General features: G+C 45.8%; 1 protein-coding gene across 1 annotated transcript in view; it reads right to left on the bottom strand.

Annotated features, from left to right (window-relative positions):
* LOC138675618 (uncharacterized) overlaps positions 1–183 on the bottom strand; it is a 31725-nt gene extending 31542 nt beyond the window's left edge. The window contains exon 1 of the mRNA XM_069764006.1: positions 61–183. Within this exon, the coding sequence (XP_069620107.1) occupies positions 61–109 (49 nt within the window). The 5' untranslated portion in view covers positions 110–183. The remainder of the gene's footprint in view (positions 1–60) is intronic.
* Positions 184–24312: the final 24129 nt, after the last annotated feature.

The following is a 24312-nucleotide window of genomic DNA, read 5'->3' as shown; positions in this document are numbered from 1 at the left end:
AAATCAAAATATTTAATCAACCACATTTTTCGATGTAGGGTAACAAATATAGTAGCTTACCAATAAAGCTGGCAATGGCCACGCAAAGGAAGATGACGGCAATTTTCATGATGCGAGTAAAGTTGCTTAGCTCTTCACTTCAATGGAAAGTAAAAGCTGGGATGAATTGTACCATCGTGTGCCGCTCTTATATACATCCAGGACGATGCTTCAGGGTGATCTTGTCATTTTTCTGTAATTACTGATTGGCACAATATAAAATATCGTCATTGTGCCATCTATTACACGGATGTAGATCCTGCTTTTAATTAATTCTAAAAAATATTTCTCTGTAATGAATTGTTTGCTTTTGGTCTTCTTCTACGCGCTGCAATATCATGCAAAGATTTTCAAAATGTATAATTTAAAAATAATACTTACCCATTATTTTCTATTTTAACTATGGTATAGAGCAGGGGTGGGCAATTAATTTTCCTGAGGGCCACATGAGAGACCATGACTGTTGTGGAGGGCCGAACTAATAGCTTGAAATTAATTCTACTCAATATTAATTTATTTACATTAATTGTATCACTTAATATTGAGCATAATTAAGTATGCTGACACCCCTCTATATATCTTTGAACCCCCACAACCCCTTATATACAGTATGAGCCTCACACAGCCTACTACATATATGGCATGAGCCCCACACAGCCTCCCCATGTATAGAATGAGCCCCACACAGCCTCCCTTTATATGGCATGAGCCCCACACAGCCTCCCCATGTATAGCATGAGCCCCACACAGCCTCCCTTTATATGGCATGAGCCCCACACAGCCTCCCCATGTACAGCATGAGCCCCACACAGCCTCCCCATGTACAGCATGAGCCCCACACAGCCTCCCTTTATATGGCATGAACCCCACACAGCCTCCCCATGTATAGCATGAGCCCCACACAGCCTCCCCATGTACAGCATGAGCCTCACACAGCCTCCCCATGTACAGCATGAGCCCCACACAACCTCCCCATGTACAGCATGAGCCCCACACAGCCTCCCTTTATTTGGCGTGAGCCCAACAGAGCCTCCCCATGTACAGCATGAGCCCCACACAGCCTCCCTTTATATGGCATGAGCCCCACACAGCCTCCCCATGTACAGCATGAGCCCCACACAGCCTCTCTGTGTACAGCATGAGCCCTACACAGCCTACTACATATATGGCATGAGCCCCACACAGCCTCCCCATGTACAGCATGAGCCCCACACAGCCTCCCCATGTACAGCATGAGCCCCACACAGCCTCCCTTTATATAGCATGAGCCCCACAGAGCCTCCCCATGTACAGCATGAGCACCACACAGCCTCCCTATATACAGCATGAGCCCCACACAGCCTCCCTTTATAAGGCATGAGCCCCACACAGCCTCCCCATGTACAGTATGAGCCACACACAGTCTCCCCATGTACAGTATGAGCCCCACACAGCCTCCCCATGTACAGCATGAGCACCACACAGCCTCCCTATATACAGCATGAGCCCCACACAGCCTCCCTTTATAAGGCATGAGCCCCACAGAGCCTCCCCATGTACAGCATGAGCCCCACATAGCCTCCCTATATACAGCATGAGCCCCACAAAGCCTCCCCATGTACAGCATGAGACCCACACAGCCTCCTCATGTACAGAATGAGCCACACACAGCCTCCCTATGTACAGCATGAGCCCCACAAAGCCTTGCCATGTAAAGCATGAGCCCCAGACAGCCTCCCCATGTACAGCATGAGACCCACACAGCCTTCCTATGTACAGCATGAGCCACACACAGCCTCCCTATGTACAGCATGAGCCTCACAAAGCCTCCCCATGTACAGCATGAGCCCCACACAGCCTCCCTTTATATGGCATGAGCCCCACACAGCCTCCCCATGTACAGCATGAGCCCCACACAGCCTCCCCATGTACAGCATGAGACCCACACAGCCTTCCTATGTACAGCATGAGCCACACACAGCCTCCCTATGTACAGCATGAGCCTCACAAAGCCTCCCCATGTATAGCATGAGCCCCACACAGCCTCCCTTTTTATGGCATGAGCCCCACACAGCCTCCCCATGTACAGCATGAGCCCCACACAGCCTCCCCATGTACAGCATGAGCCCCACACAGCCTCCCTTTATATGGCATGAGCCCCACACAGCCTCCCCATGTATAGCATGAGCCCCACACAGCCTCCCCATGTACAGCATGAGCCTCACACAGCCTCCCCATGTACAGCATGAGCCCCACACAGCCTCCCCATGTACAGCATGAGCCCCACACAGCCTCCCTTTATTTGGCGTGAGCCCAACAGAGCCTCCCCATGTACAGCATGAGCCCCACACAGCCTCCCTTTATATGGCATGAGCCCCACACAGCCTCCCCATGTACAGCATGAGCCCCACACAGCCTCTCTGTGTACAGCATGAGCCCTACACAGCCTACTACATATATGGCATGAGCCCCACACAGCCTCCCCATGTACAGCATGAGCCCCACACAGCCTCCCCATGTACAGCATGAGCCCCACACAGCCTCCCTTTATATAGCATGAGCCCCACAGAGCCTCCCCATGTACAGCATGAGCACCACACAGCCTCCCTATATACAGCATGAGCCCCACACAGCCTCCCTTTATAAGGCATGAGCCCCACACAGCCTCCCCATGTACAGTATGAGCCACACACAGTCTCCCCATGTACAGTATGAGCCCCACACAGCCTCCCCATGTACAGCATGAGCACCACACAGCCTCCCTATATACAGCATGAGCCCCACACAGCCTCCCTTTATAAGGCATGAGCCCCACAGAGCCTCCCCATGTACAGTATGAGCCACACACAGCCTCCAAATGTACAGCATGAGACCCACACAGCCTCCCCATGTACAGCATGAGCCCCACATAGCCTCCCTATATACAGCATGAGCCCCACAAAGCCTCCCCATGTACAGCATGAGACCCACACAGCCTCCTCATGTACAGAATGAGCCACACACAGCCTCCCTATGTACAGCATGAGCCCCACAAAGCCTTGCCATGTAAAGCATGAGCCCCAGACAGCCTCCCCATGTACAGCATGAGACCCACACAGCCTTCCTATGTACAGCATGAGCCACACACAGCCTCCCTATGTACAGCATGAGCCTCACAAAGCCTCCCCATGTACAGCATGAGCCCCACACAGCCTTCCTATGTACAGCATGAGCCACACACAGCCTCCCTATGTACAGCATGTGCCCCACATAGCCTCCCTATGTACAGCATGAGCCCCATAAAGCCTCCCCATGTAAAGCATGAGCCCCAGACAGCCTCCCCATGTACAGCATGAGCCCCACATAGCCTCCCCATGTACAGCATGAGACCCACATAGCCTCCCCATGTACAGCATGAGCCACACACAGCCTCCCTGTGCACAGCATGAGCCCCACAAAGCCTCCCCATGTAAAGCATGAGCCCCAGACAGCCTTCCCATGTACAGCATGAGCCCCACATAGCCTCCCCATGTACAGCATGAGCCCTACAAAGCTTCCCCATGTACAGCATGAGCTACACACAGCCTCCCCATGTACAGCATGAGCTCCACACAGCCTCCCCATGTACAGCATGAGCTCCACACAGCCTTCCTATGTACAGCATGAGCCCCAGACAGCCTCCCCATGTACAGCATGAGCCCCACATAGCCTCCCCATGTATAGCATGAGACCCACACAGCCTCCTTATGTACAGCATGAGCCACACACAGCCTCCCTGTGCACAGCATGAGCCCCACAAAGCCTCCCCATGTAAAGCATGAGCCCCAGACAGCCTTCCCATGTACAGTATGAGCCCCACATAGCCTCCCCATGTACAGCATGAGACCCACACAGCCTCCTTATGTACAGCATGAGCCACACACAGCCTCCCTGTGCACAGCATGAGCCCCACAAAGCCTCCCCATGTAAAGCATGAGCCGCAGACAGCCTTCCCATGTACAGCATGAGCCCCACATAGCCTCCCCATGTACAGCATGAGTTCCCCACAGCCTCCCCATGTACAGCATGAGCCCTACAAAGCTTCCCCATGTACAGCATGAGCTCCACACAGCCTCCCCATGTACAGCATGAGCCCCACACAGCCTCCCCATATAAAACATGAGCCCCACATAGCCTCACCATGTACAGCATGAGCTCCCCACAGCCTCCCCATGTACAGCATGAGCCCTACAAAGCTTCCCCATGTACAGCATGAGCCCCACACAGCCTCCCCATTTACTGCATGAGCCCAGTTTCCCCATATACTGCAAGAGGACCCACACAGCCTCCCCATACACTGCATGATCCCCACACAGCCTTCTTATATACAGCATGAGCCCCGCAGTCTATCCACATACTGAATGAGGCCCCCATTGCCTCCCCATATACTGATTGAGCCCCACACAGCCTCCCTATATATTGCATGACAGTAGCCAGCCTTCCCATAGCCTCCCCATTTGCAGCATGACACCCTCATAGCCTTCCCGTGTGCAGCATGACTGTTATGGACCTGGTGGTTAAGAGCACCCGGAACGACCTGATGGTTAAACTCACACAGGACAAGCTCTGGGAAGTGGGAACTCTGCTGACCGCAACCCGTAATCCTGTCACACAACTAGAAATAGCTGTGGAGCGTACCTAACACAACCTAGACGCCTCTTCACAGCCTAAGAGCTAACTAGCCCTAAAGATAGAAAATAAAGCCTACCTTGCCTCAGAGAAATTCCCCAAAGGAAAAGGCAGCCCCCCACATATATTGACTGCGAGTTAAGATGAAAGTCACAAACACAGAGATGAAACAGGTTTCAGCAAAGGGAGGCCAGACTTACTAAACAGACTGAGGATAGAAAAGGTATCTTTGCGGTCAGCACAAAAAACTACAAAAAACCACGCAGAGTGTGCAAAAAGACCTCCGCACCGACTCAAGGTGCGGAAGTGCCACTCTGCATTCCAGAGCTTCCAGCTAGCAAGACAAAATCATGATAGCCAACTGGACAAGGAAACAATGAACAAATAATTAGCTAGCAGGGACTTAGCTTCTGCTGGAGTAGACAGGTCACCAGAAAGATCCAAGAGCGAACTGAACCAGTACAAGAACATTGACAGCTGGCATGGAGTAACGATCTGAGTGGAGTTAAATAGAACAGCCAGCCAAAGAAAAAACTACGTCACCTGTGGAAGGAACCTCAGAAGCAGCAGCTCCACTCACAGCCACCAGAGGGAGTCCATGGACAGAACTCGCCGAAGTACCATTCATGACCACAGGAGGGAGTTCGAAAACAGAATTCACAACAGTACCCCCCCCTTGAGGAAGGGTCACCGAACCCTCACCAGAGTCCCCAGGCCGATCAGGACGAGCCAAATGAAAGGCACGACCTAGATCGGCAGCATGAACATCAGAGGCAAAAACCCAGGAATTATCTTCCTGACCATAACCCTTCCACTTGACCAGGTACTGGAGTTTCCATCTCGAAATACGAGAATCCAAAATCTTCTCCACCACATACTCCAACTCCCCCTCGACCAACACCGGGGCAGGAGGATCAACGGAGGGAACCATAGGCTCCACGTATCTCCGCAATAACGACCTATGGAACACATTATGGATGGCAAAAGAAGCTGGAAGTTCCAAACGAAATGACACAGGATTAAGAACTTCAGAAATCTTATATGGCCCAATGAAACGAGGCTTAAACTTAGGAGAGGAAACCTTCATAGGAACATGACGAGATGACAACCAAACCAAATCCCCAACACGAGGTCGGGGACCAACACAGCGCCGGCGGTTAGCGAAATGTTGAGCCTTCTCCTGGGACAATGTCAAATTGAAAACCAAAACAAAACACAGGATTCATAAAAAATAACCTTTAATAATATATACTACTAAAAACTCTAATCATTAAGACATAACCACAAAGATGTGCCTGTATGATCCTAGAGCGACACTAAGCTTTGTCCTACCTGGCAGCGGGGATTGGCACCCTAAATTACGCTTGGCGCCCCCACTCCACGGCGGCTCGCCCTCAGAATCCCTAGAGATCCCTACAATACAGGAAACCTAGAACGACCTAATATGTGCCTAACGGACAAACCCTACCTAACAGTGGAGGTTGGCACCCTACTTTGAAACGGTTGGCGCCCCCACTCAGCGTCGACTCACCCTAGGATCCCTAAAAAATCCCTACAATGGAGATAAGGAATAGAAAAATGTCCCAATACACCCTGATAACCACAAGAAACAAAATAAGAAAAATGTGAAACAAAAGCCTAAAAAATAAACAAAACAAAATAATATACTGTCATAGAGAGATCAGTGTATCGCAAATTGAGCTTCGATAGACAGAGTCAGATATGCCCAGCTGATAGAGGGTACATCAGGATGCAATAAATAAATCTCACATCATCAAAATAAGAAAAAATGATAACAAGTATCCAATAGGGGGACACATTTATATCTTAAAGTCAATCAATAGACGATTATGCTGCCGAGACACTACCGTCTCTAACAGATCAGGCAATATACAAATGTATAGATCATAGACAAATTGCCCAGAACGCCCCCTCATATGGACACAAAATCCCGACATCCGGGTAACGCCGTAAGAGATGATGATAAGGAGATGAGAAAAAGCGCTCAATCAATATCTTATCCCCAAAACAATGCCCGACGCGTTTCCCCCCCCCCCCCCCCATTGTTACAAGGGGGTTCATCAGGGGTCAGCAGCACGTGTAGTCCGAGCCGGACTGCTGACCCCTGATGAACCCCCGGATGTCGGGATTTTGTGCCGCAGCTCACAGATGAGTATCTTTGATCTTACTATGTGAATTACTGAATCACTATGCTGCTGTGATTATTGGTTCCGTATCCTCTATTATTGAGGGTTAAGTTTAAGTCGGCACCGTGCACTTTGTGATGACAACGTTGCTGTGATTATCGGTTCTATATCCTCTATTAAGGGGTGAAGGATCAATCTGGCAATTTGCACTTTATTATTGCCGTTTGCATTTATATGATTGGAGATTGATGTAATAGCCTTTTTTGTGTCCATATGAGGGGGCGTTCTGGGCAATTTGTCTATGATCTATACATTTGTATATTGCCTGATCTGTTAGAGACGATAGTGTCTCGGCAGCATAATCGTCTATTGATTGACTTTAAGATATAAATGTGTCCCCCTATTGGATACTTGTTATCATTTTTTCTTATTTTGATGATGTGAGATTTATTTATTGCATCCTGATGTACCCTCTATCAGCTGGGCATATCTGACTCTGTCTATCGAAGCTCAATTTGCGATACACTGATCTCTCTATGACAGTATATTATTTTGTTTTGTTTATTTTTTAGGCTTTTGTTTCACATTTTTCTTATTTTGTTTCTTGTGGTTATCAGGGTGTATTGGGACATTTTTCTATTCCTTATCTCCATTGTAGGGATTTTTTAGGGATCCTAGGGTGAGTCGACGCTGAGTGGGGGCGCCAACCGTTTCAAAGTAGGGTGCCAACCTCCACTGTTAGGTAGGGTTTGTCCGTTAGGCACATATTAGGTCGTTCTAGGTTTCCTGTATTGTAGGGATCTCTAGGGATTCTGAGGGCGAGTCGCCGTGGAGTGGGGGCGCCAAGCGTAATTTAGGGTGCCAACCCCCGCTGCCAGGTAGGACAAAGCTTAGTGTCGCTCTAGGATCATACAGGCACATCTTTGTGGTTATGTCTTAATGATTAGAGTTTTTAGTAGTATATATTATTAAAGGTTATTTTTTATGAATCTTGTGTTTTGTTTTGGTTTTTGAGCTTGTAAGGGTTCTAGAGTATATATTTTTGGTGGTTTTTTCACAATGTCAAATTGTCCACCACATGAGTCCAAATCTGCTGCAACCTGTCCACCACCGTATCCACACCAGGACAGTCCGAAGGCTCAACCTGCCCTGAAGAGAAACGAGGATGGAAATCAGAATTACAGAAAAAAGGCGAAACCAAAGTAGCCGAGCTGGCCCGATTATTAAGGGCGATCTCAGCCAAAGGCAAGAAGGACACCCAATCATCCTGATCAGCAGAAACAAAGCATCTCAGATATGTCTCCAAAGTCTGATTAGTTCGTTCGGTTTGGCCATTTGTCTGAGGATGGAAAGCCGAAGAAAAAGACAAATCAATGCCCATCTTAGCACAAAAAGGACCGCCAAAACCTCGAAACAAACTGAGAACCTCTGTTCGAGACGATGTTCTCCGGAATGCCATGCAAACGAACCACATGCTGGAAAAACAATGGCACCAAATCAGAGGAGGAAGGCAATTTAGACAAGGGTACCAAATGGACCATCTTAGAGAAGCAATCACAAACCACCCAAATGACCGACATCCTTTGAGAGACAGGGAGATCTGAAATAAAATCCATGGAAATATGTGTCCAGGGCCTCTTCGGGACCGGCAAGGGCAAAAGCAAAAGCAACCCACTGGCACGAGAACAGCCCGAGCACAAATCCCACAGGACTGCACAAAAGAACGCACATCCCGTGACAAAGAAGGCCACCAAAAGGATCTAGCCACCAAATCTCTGGAACCAATGATTCCAGGATGACCCGCCAACACTGAACAATGAACCTCAGACATAACTCTACTAGTCCATCTATCAGGGACAAACAGTTTCTCCGCTGGACAACGGTCAGGTCTATCAGCCTGAAACTTCTGAAGCACGCGCCGCAAATCAGGGGAGATGGCAGACAAAATTACCCCCTCTTTGAGAATACCCGCCGGCTCAGGAACACCCGGAGAGTCAGGCACAAAACTCCTTGACAGGGCATCAGCCTTCACATTCTTAGAGCCCGGAAGGTACGAAAGCACAAAATCAAAACGGGAGAAAAATAGCGACCATCGAGCCTGTCTAGGATTCAACCGTTTGGCAGACTCGAGATAAGTCAAATTCTTGTGATCCGTCAAGACCACCACGCGATGCTTGGCTCCTTCAAGCCAATGTCGCCACTCCTTGAATGCCCACTTCATGGCCAACAACTCTCGATTGCCAACATCATAATTGCGCTCAGCAGGCGAGAATTTTCTAGAAAAGAAGGCACATGGTTTCATCACCGAGCCATCAGAACTTCTTTGCGACAAAACAGCCCCTGCTCCAATCTCAGAAGCATCAACCTCGACCTGAAACGGGAGCAAAACATCTGGCTGGCACAACACAGGGGCAGAAGAAAAACGACGCTTCAACTCCTGAAAAGCCTCTACAGCCGCCAAGGACCAATTGACCACATCAGCACCTTTCTTGGTCAAATCAGTCAATGGTTTAACAACACTAGAAAAATTAGCGATGAAGCGACGGTAAAAATTAGCAAAGCCCAGAAACTTCTGCAGGCTCTTCACAGATGTCGGCTGAGTCCAATCATAAATGGCCTGAACTTTAACAGGGTCCATCTCGATAGTAGAAGGGGAAAAAATGAAACCCAAAAATGAAACCTTCTGACCCCAAAGAGACATTTCGACCCCTTCACAAACAAGGAATTTGCACGAAGGACCTGGAACACCATTCTGACCTGCTTCACATGAGACTCCCAATCATCCGAAAAGACCAAAATATCATCCAAATATACAATCATGAATCTATCCAGGTACTCTCGGAAGATGTCATGCATAAAGGACTGAAACACAGATGGAGCATTAGAAAGCCCGAATGGCATAACCAGGTACTCAAAATGGCCCTCGGGCGTATTAAATGCTGTTTTCCATTCATCACCCTGTTTAATTCACACAAGATTATACGCCCCTCGAAGATCTATCTTGGTGAACCAACTAGCCCCCGTAATCCGAGCAAACAAATCAGACAGCAGCGGCAAAGGGTACTGAAATTTGACTGTGATCTTATTAAGAAGGCGGTAATCAATACAAGGTCTCAAAGAGCCATCCTTCTTGGCCACAAAAAAGAACCCTGCTCCCAACGGTGATGACGACGGGCGAATATGACCTTTCTCCAAGTATTCCTTTATATAACTCCGCATAGCGGCGTGCTCTGGCACAGATAAATTAAACAGTCGGCCCTTAGGAAACTTACTACCAGGAATCAAATTAATAGCACAATCGCAATCCCTATGAGGAGGTAAGGCACCAGATTTGGGCTCTTCAAATACATCCCGGTAATCTGACAAAAACTCAGGGACTTCAGTAGGAGTGGAAGGCGAAATTGACAGCAATGGAACATCACCATGTACCCCCTGACAACCCCAGCCGGACACAGACATATATTTCCAATCCAATACTGGATTATGGACCTGTAGCCATGGCAACCCCAAAACGACCACATCATGCAGATTATGCAACACCAAAAAGCGAATATCCTCCTGATGTGCAGGAGCCATGCACATGGTCAATTGAGTCCAGTATTGAGGCTTATTCTTGGCCAAAGGCGTAGCATCAATTCCTCTCAATGGAATAGGATACTGCAAGGGCTCCAAGAAAAAACCACAGCGCCTGGCAAACTCCAAGTCCATCAAATTCAGGGCAGCGCCTGAATCCACAAATGCCATAACAGAATAGGATGACAAAGAGCAAATCAGAGTAACGGACAAAAGAAATTTAGACTGTACCGTACCAATGGTGGCAGACCTAGCGAACCGCTTAGTGCGCTTAGGAAAATCGGAAATAGCATGAGTGGAATCACCACAGTAAAAACACAGCCCATTCCGACGTCTGTGTTCTTGCCGTTCCGCTCTGGTCAAAGTCCTATCACATTGCATAGGCTCAGGCCTATGCTTAGAGAATACCGCCAAATGGTGCACAGCTTTGCGCTCATGCAAGCGCCGATCGATCTGAATGGCCAAGGACATAGACTCATTGAGACCAGCAGGCGTGTGGAAATCCCACCATGACATCCTTAAGGGCTTCAGAAAGACCCTTTCTGAAAATTTCCGCCAGGCCACACTCATTCCACTGAGTAAGCACAGACCACTTTCTAAACTTCTGACAGTACACCTCCGCTTCATCCTGACCCTGACACAAAGCCAGCAAGATTTTCTCTGCCTGATCCACTGAATTTGGTTCATCATAAAGCAATCCAAGCACCAGAAAAAACGCATTAACATCACGCAATGCAGGATCTCCTGGCGCAAGGGAAAATACCCAGTCTTGAGGGTCACCACGCAATAAAGAAATAATGATTTTTACTTGTTGAACAGGGTCACCAGAGGATCGGGGTTTCAAAGCTAGAAACAGTTTACAATTATTTTTGAAATTCAGGAATTTAGATCTATCCCCAGAAAACAAATCAGGAACTGGAATTCTAGGCTCTAACATCGGATTCTGAACCACAAAATCTTGAATGTATTGTACCCTTGCCGTGAGATGATCCACACAAGAGGACAGACCCTGAATGTCCATATCTATACCTGTGTTCTGAACCACCCAGAGATTAAGGGGAAAAGAAAGACAAAAAACACTGCAGAGAAAAAAAAATGGTCTCAGAACTTCTCTTATCCCTCTATTGAGATGCATTAATACTTTGGGCCAGCTGTACTGTTATGGACCTGGTGGTTAAGACCACCCGGAACGACCTGATGGTTAAACTCACACAGGACAAGCTCTGGGAAGTGGGAACTCTGCTGACCGCAACCCCTAATCCTGTCACACAACTAGAAATAGCCGTGAAGCGTACCTAACACGACCTAGACGCCTCTTCACAGCCTAAGAGCTAACTAGCCCTAAAGATAGAAAATAAAGCCTACCTTGCCTCAGAGAAATTCCCCAAAGGAAAAGGCAGCCCCCCACATATATTGACTGTGAGTTAAGATGAAAGTCACAAACACAGAGATGAAACAGGTTTCAGCAAAGGGAGGCCAGACTTACTAAACAGACTGAGGATAGAAAAGGTATCTTTGCGGTCAGCACAAAAAACTACAAAAAACCACGCAGAGTGTGCAAAAAGACCTCCGCACCGACTCAAGGTGCGGAAGTGCCACTCTGCATTCCAGAGCTTCCAGCTAGCAAGACAAAATCATGATAGCCAACTGGACAAGGAAACAATGAACAAATAATTAGCTAGCAGGGACTTAGCTTCTGCTGGAGTAGACAGGTCACCAGAAAGATCCAAGAGCGAACTGAACCAGTACAAGAACATTGACAGCTGGCATGGAGTAACGATCTGAGTGGAGTTAAATAGAACAGCCAGCCAAAGAATAAACTACGTCACCTGTGGAAGGAACCTCAGAAGCAGCAGCTCCACTCACAGCCACCAGAGGGAGTCCATGGACAGAACTCGCCGAAGTACCATTCATGACCACAGGAGGGAGTTCGAAAACAGAATTCACAACACATGACATCCCCATAGAATCGCCATGTTCACCCCCATAGAATCCCCATGTTCACTCCATAGAGTCCCCATGTTTACCCCTTAGAATCCTCATGTTTACCCCAGATTCCCCATGTTCGCCTCATAGAATCCCCATGTTCAATCCATAGAAACCCCATGTTCACCCAATAGAATCCCTATGTTCACCCCATAGAATATCCATGTTCACCCCATAGAATCCTCATGTTCACTCCATAGAATCTCCATGTTCACCCCATAGAAACCCCATGTTCACCCAATAGAATCCCCATTTTCACCCCATAAAATACCCATGTTCACCCCATAGAATCCTCATGTTCACTCCATAGAATCCCCATGTTCACCCCATAGAATCCCCATGATCACCCCATAGAATCCCCATGTTCACCCCATAGAATCCCCATGTTCACCCCAAAGAATCCCCATGTTCACCCCATAGAATCCCCATGTTCACCCCATAGAATCCCCATGTTCACCCCATAGAATCCCCTTGTTCACCCCATAGCATCCCCTTGTTCACCCCATAGAATCTCCATGTTCTCCTCATAGAATCCTCCATGTTCACCCCCATAGATTCCCCTTGTTCATCCAATAGAATCCCCATGTTCACCCCATATAATCCCTATGTTCACTCCACAGAATCCCCATGTTCACCCGACAGAATCTGCATGTTCCCCACCATAGAATCCCCATGTTCACCCCATAGAATCCCCATGTTCACCCCATAGAATCCCCATGTTCACCCCATAGAATCCCCATGTTCACCCCATGGAATTTCCATGTTCACCACCATAGAATCCCCATGTTCACTCAATAGAATCCCCATGTTTACCCCATAGAGTCCTCATGTTCACCCCCATTGAATCCCCATGTTCACCCCCATAGAATCCCCATGTTCATACACATGAAAAAAAAAATGAAACACCTCATGCTCATCTCCGTCCCTTTCCTAGGTGCCCTGCTTCTGATTCTGTTGCTGTCTCTGATGCACTGACTCTCCGGCAGTACACAGTACATCAGCTGTTTCATGCGCTGATTGGTGGAGGAAGTGGCCGGAGGCCCCTCCTCCACCAATGCTGACTGCGGGAGACAGTGAGCGAGTGAGCGGGCATGGTGCGGCCCACAGACCTCAGGTTTTCAGCCCCACTGCTGTCTCGGTCTGCACTTTGCTCAGGTCTGGTATAGAGTATAGATAATGAAATGCCCCGTAGTTTTTTATTTTTTATTGGTTTAATTTTAATGGGGCAAATGGGGGTGATATGAGCTTTTCATATTTTTAAAAACTTTTTTTCTCACTTTTTTTTTACAGTATCTAATTGTCCTATTAGGAGAATTGAAGCTGCGACCGTCCTATCGCCTCTGCTATACATAACATTGCCCCTATGAATCTCCTATGAGTGAAGATCTCCTATGATGATCTCCTATGAATGCCGGCCACGAGCCGGCATTCACAGGAGATTAACAATAACAGTTGCAGAGGACTTCTGCACACCCTCGGCTGTCATGACAACACATTGGCACCGCGATTAGGTGACAGGGGCTCCGATGTGTGGGATTTCTGATGCGCTTCCTGTTCTTAGTGATTGACAGTGAGATTTAACTGGTTAATAGCTCAGATCCACCCTTAACTGTTAGAGGCACTTGATGACTGATTAGATCAGCCGTCAAGCTCGGGAATAGATGTGAGATCAATCTGCAAATCCAAATCAAAGGCAGGGGCAATTTACATCAAAAGTGATGAATGGGGTTAAGTTTAACCCCTTAGTGACGGAGCCAAATTTTTGAAATCTGACCAGTGTCACTTTATGTGGTAATAACTCAACAAATCCCAGTGATTTTGAGGTTGTTTTTTTGTGACACATTATACTTTATGATAATGGTAAATTTAGGTCAATATGTTTTGTGTTTATTTATAAAAAGTATCAAAAATTTGAGAAAAATGTTAAAAAATTAGCAATTTTCAAACTTTGAATGATTATCCCTTTAATCCAGATGGTCCTACCACAGCAAACCATTAATAAATAACATTTCCCACATGTTTGCTTTACATCAGCACCATTTGTAAAATGTTATTTTATTTTGTTAGCATTTTAGGAGGATTAAAAATGTAGCAGCAATTTTTCATTTTTTCAAGGAATTTTACAAAAATTATTTTTTTAGGGACTTATCCATGTTTGAATTGACTTTAGGGGTCTCATATATTGGGAAACCCCCAAACATGATACCATTTTAAAAACAGCCCTCCCAGACATATTGAAAACTGCAGTCAGGTAGTTTATTAACTCTTCAGGTGCTTTACAGGAATTAATGCAAAGTGGCATGATAGGAATGAAAATGTGCATTTTTACCACCTAAATGCCTCTAACTTCTGAACAGATTACTACAGCAATCAGACTCTTAGGCCGCTATTTGGTCGTGAATTGCCATGGCGAACATCAGGACCACAAAATCAAGATCTGAGGGCACCAATTTAGTTAAATAGGAAGCCCCCACACTCTGTTAACCATTTATAATGATGTAGTCACTATTGATAGCAGCATCTAAGGGGTTAAACAGATTTGGACGGTGCAAACACTGATCATGGCTGATGCAGCAAGTTGTCAGCTATAGTGGACAGCCGACAGCTACTGCATTGTCACCTGTATGGGGAGGCTATTCTCTTATATGTCAGGTCAATTAAAAGACGTATTGGCGGTCATTAAGGGGGATTGTATAGATTTCTCTTTAACCCCTTACCGGCATCGGACGTACTATACCGTCCGATGCCGGCTCCCCTGCTTTGATGCAGGGCTCCGCGGTGAGCCCGCACCAAAGGCGGGACATGTCAGCTGTTTTGAACAGCTGACATGTGCCCATAATAGGCGCAGGCAGAATCGCGATCTGCCCGCACCTATTAACTAGTTAAATGCCGCTGTCAAACGCAGACAGTGGCATTTAACTACCGCTTCCGGCCGGGCGGCCGGAAATGACGTCATCGCCGACCCCCGTCACATGATCGGGGTCGGCGATGCTTGTGAATGGTAACCATAGAGGTCCTTGAGACCTCTATGGTTACTGATTGCCCGTCGCTGTGAGCGCCACCCTGTGGTCGGCGCTCACAGCACACGTGCAATTCTGCTACATAGCAGCGATCAGCAGATCGCTGCTATGTAGCAGAGGCGATCGTGTTGTGCCTGCTTCTAGCCTCTCATGGAGGCTATTGAAGCATGGCAAAAGTTAAAAAAAAAAGTTTAAAAAAATGTGAAAAAAATAAAAAAAATATAAAAGTTTAAATCACCCCCCTTTCGCCCCAATCAAAATAAATCAATAAAAAAATATCAAATCTACGCATATTTGGTATCGCCGCGCTCAGAATCGCCCGATCTATCAAATAAAAAAAAGTATTAACCTGATCGCTAGACAGCGTAGCGGGAAAAAAACTCGAAACGCCAGAATTACGTTTTTTTGGTCGCCGCGACATTGCATTAAAATGCAATAACGGGCGATCAAAAGAACGTATCTGCACCGAAATGCTATCATTAAAAACGTCATCTCGGCATGCAAAAAATAAGCCCTCAGCCGACCCCAGATGATGAAAAATAGAGACGCTACGAGTATCGGAAAATGGCGCAATTTTTTTATTTTTTTTTTTTTTAGCAAAGTTTGGAATTTTTTTTCACCACTTAGATAAAAAATAACCTAGTCATGTTTGGTGTCTATGAACTCGTAATGACCTGGAGAATCATAATGGCAGGTCATTTTTAGCATTTAGTGAACCTAGCAAAAAAGCCAAACAAAAAACCAATGTGGGATTGCACTTTTTTTGCAATTTCACCGCACTTGGAATTTTTTTCCCGTTTTCTAGTACACGACATGCTAAAACCAATGATGTCGTTCAAAAGTACAACTCGTCCCGCAAAAAATAAGCCCTCACATGGCCAAATTGACGGAAAAATAAAAAAGTTATGGCTCTGGGAAGGAGGGGAGCGAAAAACGAACACGGAAAAACGAAAAATCCCCCGGTCATGAAAACAACCAAAATGTCAGTAACTCTAAGTAGCTGCAAATCAGAGCGCACATATTTCACATTCACATTTACCAGTGGATGTCAAGAAATTTGACTCGAGTCCCATCTTTCGCTGATCAATCCACTATTCTCTAGTTGCTATCCATGAAGGTCACAAATTATAAGATTATAATATAGCATTCAAAATGCTATATTTTAATAAGTACAGTAATGATATAATAGCAATACTAATATACCATATATACTCGAGTATAAGCTGAGAATTTCAGCCCATATTTTTAGGCTCAATTTGCCCTTCTTGGCTTATACTCGAGTAATACCCAGTGGTCGGCAGGGGAGGGGGAGCAACAGCTGTTTAATAATACTCACCTGCTCCTGGTGCGGTCCCTGCATGTCTGTTCCCCGCTCCGGCAGCTTCTTCCTGTAGTGAGCAGTCACATGGTACCGCTCATTAAAGTAATGAATATGGACCCGACTCCACTCCCATAGTGGTGGAGCCGCATATTCATTACTGTAATGAGTGCTACCATGTGACCGCTCACTACAAGAAGAAGCTGCTGGCGCCGGGGAACAGATGTGCAGGGACCGCGCCAGGAGCAGGTGAGTATAACGCAGTGCATGATATTCACCTGCTCCCCGTTCCACCGTCGGCTCCGCTGCGTCTCCCCCGTCCTCTGCAGTGACGCTCAGGTTTTACGGCACGATGACGCGATTAGTGCGCGCCGCCCTCTGCCTGAAGAGTCAGTGCAGAGGATGGGGAAGATGGAGCGGCGGTCGGCGGTGGAACGGGGAGCAGGTGAATATAGCAAGTGCCGGGGGCCTGAGAGGTGAGTATGTGATTATTTATTTTTTTAATTGCAGCAACAGCATATGGGGCAAATATCTGTATGGAGCATCTTATGGGGCCATAATCAGCATTTGTGGAGCATTATATGGGGCAGATATCTGTATGGAGCATCTTATGGGGCCATGTGCAGTATTATATGGGGCAATTATCTGTATGGAGCATCTTATGGGGCCATGTGCAGCATTATATGGGGAAAATATCTGTATTGAGCATCTTTTGGGGCCATGTGCAGTATTATATGGGGCAAATATCTGTATGGGGCCATGTGCAGCATTATATGGGGCAAATATCTATATGGAGAATCTTATGGTGCCATAATCCATATTTGTGGAGCTTTATACGGGCAAATGTGTCTATGGAGCATCTTATGGGGCCATAATCAACATTTGTGCAACATTGTATGGGGTAAATGTCTGTATGGAGCATTTTATGGGGTCATAATCAACACTTGTGCAGCATTATATGGGGCATATTTTAATATGGAGCATCTTATGAAGCCCATCATGAACTGTATGGAGCATTATATGGGGCATATTTTAATATGGAGCATCTTATGAAGCCCATCATGAACTGTATGGAGCATTATATGGGGCTCCTGATTCAATATGGATGTTCAAAAACACTTAAACTACTGATGTCTCAATTAATTTTACTTTTATTGGTATCTATTTTTATTTTTGAAATTTACCGGTAGCTGCTGCATTTTCCACCCTAGGCTTATACTCGAGTCATTAAGTTTTCCCAGTTTTTTGTGGCAAAATTTGGGGGTCGGCTTATACTTGGGTCGGCTTATAATCGAGTATATACGGTAATACTATTTTATTGTCATGCAGAAATGTATCGTGAAGAAGATGGGTATTGATGTAAACCATCTAGCAATTTCCATTTATAAAGCCAGTTACGTCTTTTGTTGCAAAGGAACCTTGTCTATCTCTGCATCCCAAAAAGTTATCACTCTTTTTCAGTAATATTTGTATCACTGTTTTGTTCAATAAAACAAACAGAAATTACTTTTTTTGTTGCAATTAATTTAAAAGGACTGTTCAGGAGGATATTCAACCCCATACTAAAGGTATGAGTGCAAAGCAAAATTTAATGCGTATTTCACTCATAGCTTTCTAGTAGAATTTTGCTGGGGTATTTTTGAGAAATCTATTTCCGAATTTTTATTCTCAAAAGCATGGGGTGGGCATTTCACTCAATAGCTCTGCTATATTTTGCCATCCACCGCCAGCCTCTATTTGTTGATTGACAGGTCACTCTTCCATCAGTGACCTGTATACTTTGCACAGGCTCCGTCATTGCAGAGGTTCATTTCATTAGAAGGGGAGGCGCATTTTAGTTTACTAAGTGCAGCAGTTATGAGAGTCATAGTTTTCTCTGCTGCAGATCTAAGCAAGCTGAGATGTTGGCCTGTTTATAACTGGCCCACATCAGCTTTCTGTGTGCATTGTAAAGTGACAGAAAGCTGCTAATCTTTAGTGGGAGCTTAATTGGACTAGCATGCATGGGGCCAGTTGTCCTGTAGTAATAATTTCCTGCTGATAAAACATTGATTCTATTGAAATGGCAAATCACAAACAAGCAAGTGAAACATCACTGGAATCAGTGTCTTCTACATTATGGTGCTTTCAAATTACACAGCGAAAACTTGGTGACCTGTTCCTCTAATGGAGAAAAAAATATCACACCATTTTTTTAAAGTCATTTCCTCGTCATCGTAAATAATCTGTTGTAAATGTATTGTACAGGCTTTTACTATTACTATTACAGAAATACCAAATATGCCTGTTTTCTGCTGATTTGAGATGTTTGTTTTTTTTTAATGTCCATTTAAACTGTCATTATTGTAATCCTTTTTTCATTATTTTTAATTAATTTTATATGAATAAATAAATCTCTCACTTTTATTTTACACTAATATACAGGTACACAGAAATTAACTGGTATATAATGATGCATCTCTATGTACTGTGCAAATTGCCTATAAAACAGAAGAATACAACTCACATTCAGGTACAGAAAACTCTCCTACTGTATATACAGTATGTCAGTGCGACCTATAGCTCATGACTACTGCTGGTCCATCCAATGATTCAGGTGGGAGGTTTGAATCTTGGGGAGACCACTATTCAAGAGAATAATTCATTATTTTAATGAATGTAGGTATAAACAGAGCAGAGAATTTCCAGTCCCTCCATGTAGTCAGGGGAGAGGAGGAACTACAAAGCAGTCAAGACTGCAGGACACACATCACGACAAGTGAAAGGGGACACAACCCTGAACTTCCAGCACAGCTTCCCCAAATTAAATTTCTCCAGCCCACAGGGCTAATAAAATCCACTGTTTTGATTCAATAGCAATTTGACCCTGTAGTAACAAGGTGCAGCGTCTGCAATTATACTTTTTTCGTTATGCTACGGCACGTTGCATCGTTCAATAATATTGTGAAACCAACTATTTTAATATTGGAGACTTGGTGAAAACGTTTATATTTCAGCTCTTACCAATTTTTTTCTGCATTCACAGCTGGTATTTAACCTTGTATAGAGATTTTAGTTTTCTAAAGAACTCATTGTTTTTTCCTTTTGCAAGCACCAGAGGGCACCAGCACTTCATCTCTATTACCTACATAGAGTTCCGCACTTCACAATTTTACCTTTTTGTTATAAAATTATAGGCTCCAGTTAATCTTAGTCTTTATCATAGAATTCTTGATCATCATGTTGCGCAAAAAATTGATGACTTTTGGCATTTTCACTCCAGCTTTGGCACACTCACTGAGAAAAGTGCCAATCTTCCTCCAGTTGCTCACCTGGGAAGCCTCAAACATGCTATTGATTTGGGAAGGTTGGTGTGTATGACCTTATGGTAAGTAAATCAGGCTCCTCGGGTATTACTCCTTCTAACATAGCTTATGGATCACTTTAATCTAGCTGATCGTTGATGACTTCATAATCCCAAGGAACATGATTATACGCATTAGTCACTTCCCCACAGCATCCATAGACAAATAGATTAATAGACGATCTCTTCTTCACTTCTACCTATTATCTCATCTTCACGTATTTATGACATTCATATCTCAAATAACACACCTGTTTCTATAGACTTACTTTTTTCAAAACCAATTCCCCTGTTGAAACAGCGGTGCTCTCCTTCATAGTGGTACAACGTGGAAGAATTTAAGAATGACCTAACCGGATTCTGACCGACTTCTCAGGACAACAATCTGGCTCGCTTTGATGATGTTTGCCTATTTTTCACAACTGCAAAGGCAATTATCACAAGTCAGCCAGTCAAATTTATTTCTTAAAAATCGATTAAAAACATGACGAAAACTTAGCTGGTCCTTGACAAGCTGTCAATTGATTATAGACAACATAAGTTTGCCAATACTCCAGACACTCGGCAGGTACACTTTGACCCTGAATTTACCCTAGATGCTTTAGATCATGAGTGTGCTCTCACAAAATCTGCATTATCAGAAACACAAATATTTTAGATGTGTCAAGAGTCCAAGGAGGCTTTTGACTTCAATAACTAAACCTTTTAGGCAAAGCACTAAACTTCCCAAATTAAAGTCAATCTTAGTGGCCCGGCAGTTCCATTTCTGCCATGAGATGAGGTGAAATACCATTTATCACTACAGTGCTGGCTGACTAGAGTTGGGAGCGGATAGATGATAGAAGAACTCACTTCTACGCCATAACACCGAACAGCTGATCCACCCCCTCTATCATCATCAAAGCTGTCAGCCTGCGCTGAGGGCATCAGTTTTTTCAGAAAATTAATGACAAGAAGGGCTGGGGCTATTCAGACTAGGTAAAGCCAAAATTAAACAGTGAGACAGGTGGAAAAAAATTAAAGTAGGAAAGGTATGGTAATTAGGCAAAGCTTGCAAATGTGAATTTCAAAAGATCTGCTAATTTCTATTTCCTTTGGTTCTGGTCGCCACCATTGTCATCACTCCAAAAGTCATCTCAGGTACCACTCCTGATGACGTTCCAAGAACTCAAAGAGAAGTCGATGCTCCAGATCCTTCAGATGATTCTCCCTATCCATATTAGATGTGTCTACCACCACATCTGTATTGCTCTCGGTGACATAAGCAGGAGCCTCACATCATTTCCAGGCCTTGAAAACCCATCTGTCCAGAGACGAACATGACTCCTTCTACCTCAACATATGAGATTCCTCATTTTAGAGGTTCGGGTGAGTGTGGAGAACATCATCGTATTAGAGGAATTCATGCCACCTTATGCTTTCCCCCCTTGTTGGTCATTTCAGCCATAAAATCTCTTCTTATATTGGTGGGTATTAGTTATGAGCGAGTATGCTCGTTACTCGATATTTCCGAGCATGCTCGGGTGTTCTCCGAGTATTTTGGGCATGCTCGGAGATTTAGTTTTATCGCCGCAGCTGCATGATTTGCGGCTGCTAGACAGCTTAAATACATGTAGGGATTTCCTACCAAACAGGGAACCCCCACATGCTTTCAGGCTTGTCTAGCAGCCACAAATCATGCAGCTGCGGCAACAAAAACTAAATCTCCGAGCACGCCAAAAATACTCGGAGAACACCCGAGCATGCTCAGAAATCTTGAGTAACGAGCATACTCACTCCTCACTAATAGGTATGCATTAAGTTACCATTTATTGTGGTGTCAGCTCACTGGGTTGGAACCTGAAAGTGGTGACAAAATATGCAATAATAAATATCTTGTACCCCACCAGTGGGAAAGGCTGACCATTACTGGTTACTATTGTCAAGTCACTATCTGGGCCATGGGTAATGTCAGAGTTAGCCCAATACCGTTTGTAGAGAAGGCATAGCTGTCAACTGAAAGCCTGAGTCCAGTAAAGCGTTCATCGGATACCGTCAATCACAATGGGGAGGACAGGTCATCCTCCGACTTACTTGACTCACCAGTAGTGTTGAGCATTCCGATACTGCAAGTATCGGGTATCGGCCGATACTTGCTGTATCGGAATTCCGATACCGAGATCCGATATTTTTGTGATATCGGAAATCGGTATCGGAGTGTGCGGCGCATGTGGTTCCCAGGGTCTGGAGGAGAGGAAACTCCATATTAATGTAAAAAATAAAGAATAAAAATAAAAAAATATGGCTATACTCACCCCTCCGGCGAACCCTGGCTGTCACCGCTGCGAGCGACTGCATCCGTTCCTGAGAATGTAGTGAGTGAAGGACCTTCGATGACGTCGCGGTCAGGTGAGCGGTCACGTGAGTGGTCAGGTGACCTGACCGTGACGTCATCGAAGGTCCTTCACTCTCTGCATTCTCAGTGACGGAGCCGGACGCTTGCAGCGATGACAGCCATAGTTCTTCGGAGGGGTGAGTATAGCCATATTTTTTATTTTTATTCTTTATTTTTTACATTAATATGGATCCTAGGGCCAGAAGGAGAGTTTCCTCTCCTTCAGACCCTGGGAACCATCGAGGAATACCTTCCGATATTTGTGTCCCATTGACTTGTATTGGTATCGGAACTCGGTATCGGCGAGATCCGATATTTTGCCGGTATCGGCCGATACCATCCGATACCGATACTTTCAAACATCGGAAGGTATCGCTCAACACTACTCACCAGCTTTGTGGACCTGGTTGTGCTACCCCTGAGTATGTCCCAGGGATCGCTCGTTTAAATGGCAGAACCTTGCGATGTGCCCCGCCTAGTTACAGCAGCGGCAGATGGGTCTCCAATCCTGATGATAGCGGTTGTTGTCTCTTCCTCTTATCGGTGGGATCCTCTTCTGTTGTCGCCAGAGGACGTCATCTGTACTGGAAGCCAGCATGATTTTCTCCTTTGGGGATTTCTGCAGGGACTGCACAGTCCTGGCTAGTGCAGCTATGCTTTTAGTCAGTTCCTGGACCTGGAGGCGCAGTTCCGTGGAGGGATTGTCTTCCAGGATCTGTGCATCGACCTCAATGGGGACCTGATAAAAGGATACCAACTCCTTGTGGTATGTGAGGACTGGACGCCTAGGGGTCACTGTGCGGGTGGATTGAGGTTCATGCAGCACCTGGATGGCTCTGTCTTTAAAATGTGCAAAGTCCAGGTCTGGGTTTTGCAAGGCCAGGATGTGCAGCTGTGTCTTGTGGGTACTGGATAGGTATCCCTCAATGAACTGCTCCTTTACGCTATTTTGTGCTCTTTGTTTACACCCCAAAAGCCTCATCTTGATTTCTGCAGCGGTGCGGGTATCAAAAGTGTTTTTAAGTTTGTCAAATATCTGCTTAACAGTTCCTTTTTCAATATCCGGCCAGGAATTTACTTCTTTGTGCTGAGCCAATTAATTGACTAGTTAGAATGTTGACATTTTGATGTTCTGTTAAGGGGAATACTTCAAATATGCTGCAGAGCCTTTCTTTAAAGTCATTCAGCGTGTGCGACTCCCCTGAATTTTGTGGCAGCCAGGCCGCTCCCGGTATATAGGGCATGGATAGCAGCATTATAGGAGCTGTAACTGCAGCGGGGTCCAGCTGTTTTGGAGGAGCTGCGGGCATCGTGGGGCCCAGAGGCATCATGGGGCCTGCGGCGGCATCTGCCATGGGGCCTGGGGGCATCATGGGGCCTGCAGCTGCGACAGCCTTAAGTTCTTTTCCCAGGTTGGACATTTCCCTTCCCCTGTGCTAACCTCAAGCAAGCTTGGCATCCTGTCTCCAGGGTCTGCAGCATTACCTCCTACGCTCCTCCCATTCCTCCGTCCAGGGCCTTCTGGTTTCTTCACTTGCGGTTCTCCTGCATGGCGCCCGCTTCCTCTTCGCGCTCTTTTGCAGGCTTCACTGACAAAGGTAAGCCTCCTTCTCCTCGCACCCCACACATCGCGTCAATGGCAGCTTACACACAAAATAACACAGTCTAAGGCACACAGTACTTGGCGATGCCAGAGCACGAATCCTGATTGTGTCGCCAAGTTGGAACGCCCAACAGGGCTGTCGGGTATTCGGTACTGGGTCCGGTCGCTATTAAAGGGGTTGTCACGGTGGCTGCGACCCAGTTTGTGGCCCTGGGTACCCAAGTGAAAGGGATAGTCTTTAAAGGGATTGTGAAGATGATAAAAGTTTGTGATGCCACCTGTG

This window comes from Ranitomeya imitator, chromosome 4 (assembly GCF_032444005.1).
Source record: "Ranitomeya imitator isolate aRanImi1 chromosome 4, aRanImi1.pri, whole genome shotgun sequence".
In the NCBI taxonomy this organism is placed as follows: domain Eukaryota; kingdom Metazoa; phylum Chordata; class Amphibia; order Anura; family Dendrobatidae; genus Ranitomeya; species Ranitomeya imitator.
This window is presented reverse-complemented; position numbering and strand designations above follow the sequence as displayed.